Source organism: Pseudomyrmex gracilis, unplaced genomic scaffold (genome assembly GCF_002006095.1).
Source record: "Pseudomyrmex gracilis isolate BER0280 unplaced genomic scaffold, ASM200609v1 scaffold_302, whole genome shotgun sequence".
NCBI classification, from domain to species: domain Eukaryota; kingdom Metazoa; phylum Arthropoda; class Insecta; order Hymenoptera; family Formicidae; genus Pseudomyrmex; species Pseudomyrmex gracilis.
In genome coordinates, this window is record NW_018020886.1 from 12,888 (window position 1) to 16,106 (window position 3,219).

General features: G+C 31.1%; 1 protein-coding gene across 2 annotated transcripts; it reads left to right on the forward strand.

The window, feature by feature from the left end:
* Positions 1–267: 267 nt before the first annotated feature.
* LOC109859921 (DNA/RNA-binding protein KIN17) lies at positions 268–2,111 on the forward strand. 2 transcript variants are annotated; one of them, XM_020438650.1, is made up of 3 exons: positions 268–417; positions 601–1,114; positions 1,220–2,111. In XM_020438650.1, the coding sequence occupies exons 2-3, from the start codon at positions 709–711 to the stop codon at positions 1,975–1,977; spliced, it is 1,164 nt and encodes a 387-aa protein (XP_020294239.1). In that variant the 5' UTR covers positions 268–417; positions 601–708; the 3' UTR covers positions 1,978–2,111. The 2 variants fall into 2 exon arrangements, with proteins under 2 accessions (XP_020294239.1, XP_020294238.1); XM_020438649.1 differs by having other exon boundaries at positions 268–409.
* The last annotated feature ends 1,108 nt before the right edge of the window (positions 2,112–3,219 follow it).

Genomic DNA, 3,219 nt, shown 5'->3' on the forward strand with positions numbered 1-3,219 from the left:
AGGAAATGCAGGAAATACAGGAATTGGAACTAATGAATTCCTGTATTTCCTGCATTTCCTCCATTAGTTCGTTCCATTTTGCTTAACTGAGCACAGCCCTGTGTTCAGTTAAGCAAAATGGAACGAACTAATGGATGAAATGCAGGAAATACAGGAATTCATTAGTTCCAATTCCTGTATTTCCTGCATTTCCTCCATTAGTTCGTTCCATCTTGCTTAACTGAACACAGCCTAGTACTGGCAGTACATTTCGGAACGCAGCCCGAATTGAGGGTTTCGGTGGAAACTAGACCAGTGTTTTCTCTGTGGTGATAGTATCGAAATTATACATATTCACAACTGACAGATTTTTTTAAAAAACTTCTTGAGCACCAAACCAAATTAATTATCTGGAGCGAATTGAACTAAGGTTTGAAAGTAATTGTAAAGTACGAATTTGACACAGTAAAATGACAAAAAACTTTCTTTTTTTACTTCTAACCTATAAATTTAATTTTTAAATCTCTTTACAGAAACATACATTACTTTTAATTTTAATCAAAGTACATTTAAAAACAACATATAATTAGTAATTAACCTATAATTTTTTTATAATTATAGATTAATTATTTCAACTGATTCTCAATTCAATCTTGTAATGGCTCAGTGGGCATAGTTGAGAGACCTATATGCCAGTTTCAACTGACTCTAAAAAACCAAACATAAACAATGGGAAAACATGAAGTAGGCACACCAAAATATATTGCTAATAAAATCAAAGCCAAAGGTTTGCAAAAGTTACGCTGGTACTGTCAAATGTGTCAGAAGCAGTGCCGTGATGAAAATGGTTTCAAATGTCATACAATGTCCGAGTCTCATCATCGTCAGCTGTTACTCTTTGCTGAAAATGCTCACAAATATATGGATGAATTCTCAAGAGAGTTTTCGAAAGGATATTTAAATTTGTTAAAACGACAATTTGGCACAAAAAGAGTGCCAGCAAATAGAGTGTATCAAGAATATATAGCAGATAGAGGACATATTCACATGAATGCTACTCAATGGCTTACATTGACAGCATTTGTAAAATGGCTTGGGCGTACTGGCCAATGTTTGGTTGATGAAACAGAAAAAGGTTTGTGTTATTTGTTAACATTAAAATTTATGCAAAGGCTACTGAAGAATATTTTTACTGATAAAATTTTTTTAGATTTTACTTAGAAAATCTTATATTTTTCAGGTTGGTACATTACATATATTGACAGAGATCCTCAGACACTTGCTATGCAAGAGAAAAAAGCAAAGAAAGAAAAAATGGACAAGGATGACGAGGAACGTGAAATGGATTTTATAGAAAAGCAAATAGAAAGAGCTAAGCAAGTTGCAAAAAAAGACGAGGATGAGATATGTAAAACACCACTTTTACGACCTGAGAAAGACACACCTTTAGTTCTCGACATAAAGTTGAAACCAAAACCAAAATTACTTCCTGTAATAAAACAGGAAGAGATAAAAAATGAAAAAGACAACGGTTCGAGCAAACTGTTTCATGAAAAGGCTGAAAAATCAAAAAGATTCAATAGCAACAATGAAACAGCGTCTGCCAAAAAGTTGAAGATTGACAGCAGTCCTGTATCTCAAGGATGGCTCAAAAAAGGTTTAATGGTTAAGATAATCACAAAAAGTCTAGGTGAAAAATATTATAAAGCAAAAGGTATAGTCCAATCTGTTGGAGAAGACAGTTTCGTCGGTAAAGTGAAACTTACAACTCCTGAAGAAGTTAGTGGACATGTTATACGATTGGATCAGGAATACTTGGAAACAGTAATTCCTGCAATCGGCAAAGATGTTCTGATTCTTTGGGGAAAGCATAAAGGAAACATAGCAATAGTGAAGAAACTACATATAGAGCGCTACAGTATAGATGTGGAACTTCAGAAAGATAAGAGAATTGTAGAAATGCTTCCATACGAACAAGTATGCAAATTTGTAGATTGATGAAAAAGTTGTGTAAAAAAAGGACAATAGAAAATATATATTTCAGTCGACAATGTTCTATATTCCTTGTGTCCTAAAGAGCACCTGTGTACAAATGTAAAATTAATGGGGTGAAATATACATATAACACTTTATTCAAGTTAACTTTTATATATTAAATATTGTATGTAATATCCAGTCAAATAATTGACTGGATGTTACATATTAGTTTATATGTATATAAGGAGTACACATATGTATGTATGAGATTAATATAATATCTTAATATAATACCTTAGATAAATATTTTTTATCTAAGTAATAGAATATAATTTTAAACATTAAATTCCGAAATAGTTTTTGAGAAAAATTACATTTTATATCTAATCACCAAATTTTTTTATTGTGATTAAATTGTCTTATATATTGTATATATGTATACACACACACACACATATACTATATATATATGTATATACTCATACACAAAAACAAAATATGTTCAAGAAAATAATGTTTATTATATAAGAAAATTACATTATTGCATTGTATTTACATAGAAATACAGTATATAAAATATATATGTATTGTAAAATTATATAAATTATATAAATATATACAGGGTGTACGACAATTATAAAATTTTTCGTAAGCAGGTAGAAGGAGTAACACTGAGTCGAAAAGTCCTGAACCATTTTGTTCTATTACACATAATAAAAGAATAATTATTGAATAAATCAAGCCAATCAGCGCCGACCTTTAGCCGGGCGTATGTCAGTGAACCATGCGCTTGTGCGTGAGCGCTCCGCGCAGCTCAGTGACGTGCGCCCGGCTAAAAATCGGCGCTGATTGGCTTGATTTATTCAATAATTACTCCTTTATTATATGTAATAGAAAAAATGGTTTAGGACTTTTCGACTCAGTTTTACTCCTTCTACCTGCTTACGAGAGATTTTACACTAATTGTCGGACCCTGTATATTTTATCGTTTCAAAACTATAAAAAATCAATACAAATATAACGTAAGTAACTCTATTCAAAACTAATTTACTTCAGTTTCTATCGAAAGTTTTCTAAACACAAATGAATGACTGACCAAACTTGCACGGTATGTAGTGCAATTGATAATCGTTTTATTGTACAACTTAATTCTAAATTACGCTGTACTATAATGTTTTTTAATTAAAAAAACTCGATTATATTTTAGAATAAAATCTTTGAACTGTGTGTACTTAATTATATCTAGTTATCAATTTCTGGTTT

What these genes read in the sequence shown, in the direction of transcription:
- LOC109859921 (XM_020438650.1), top strand. Translation starts at nt 709, where the DNA reads ATGGGAAAACATGAAGTAGGCACACCAAAATATATTGCTAATAAAATC. An exon ending in GGTTGATGAAACAGAAAAAG is followed by an intron (nt 1,115 to 1,219) that starts GTTTGTGTTATT and finishes TATATTTTTCAG; the next exon opens with GTTGGTACATTACATATATT.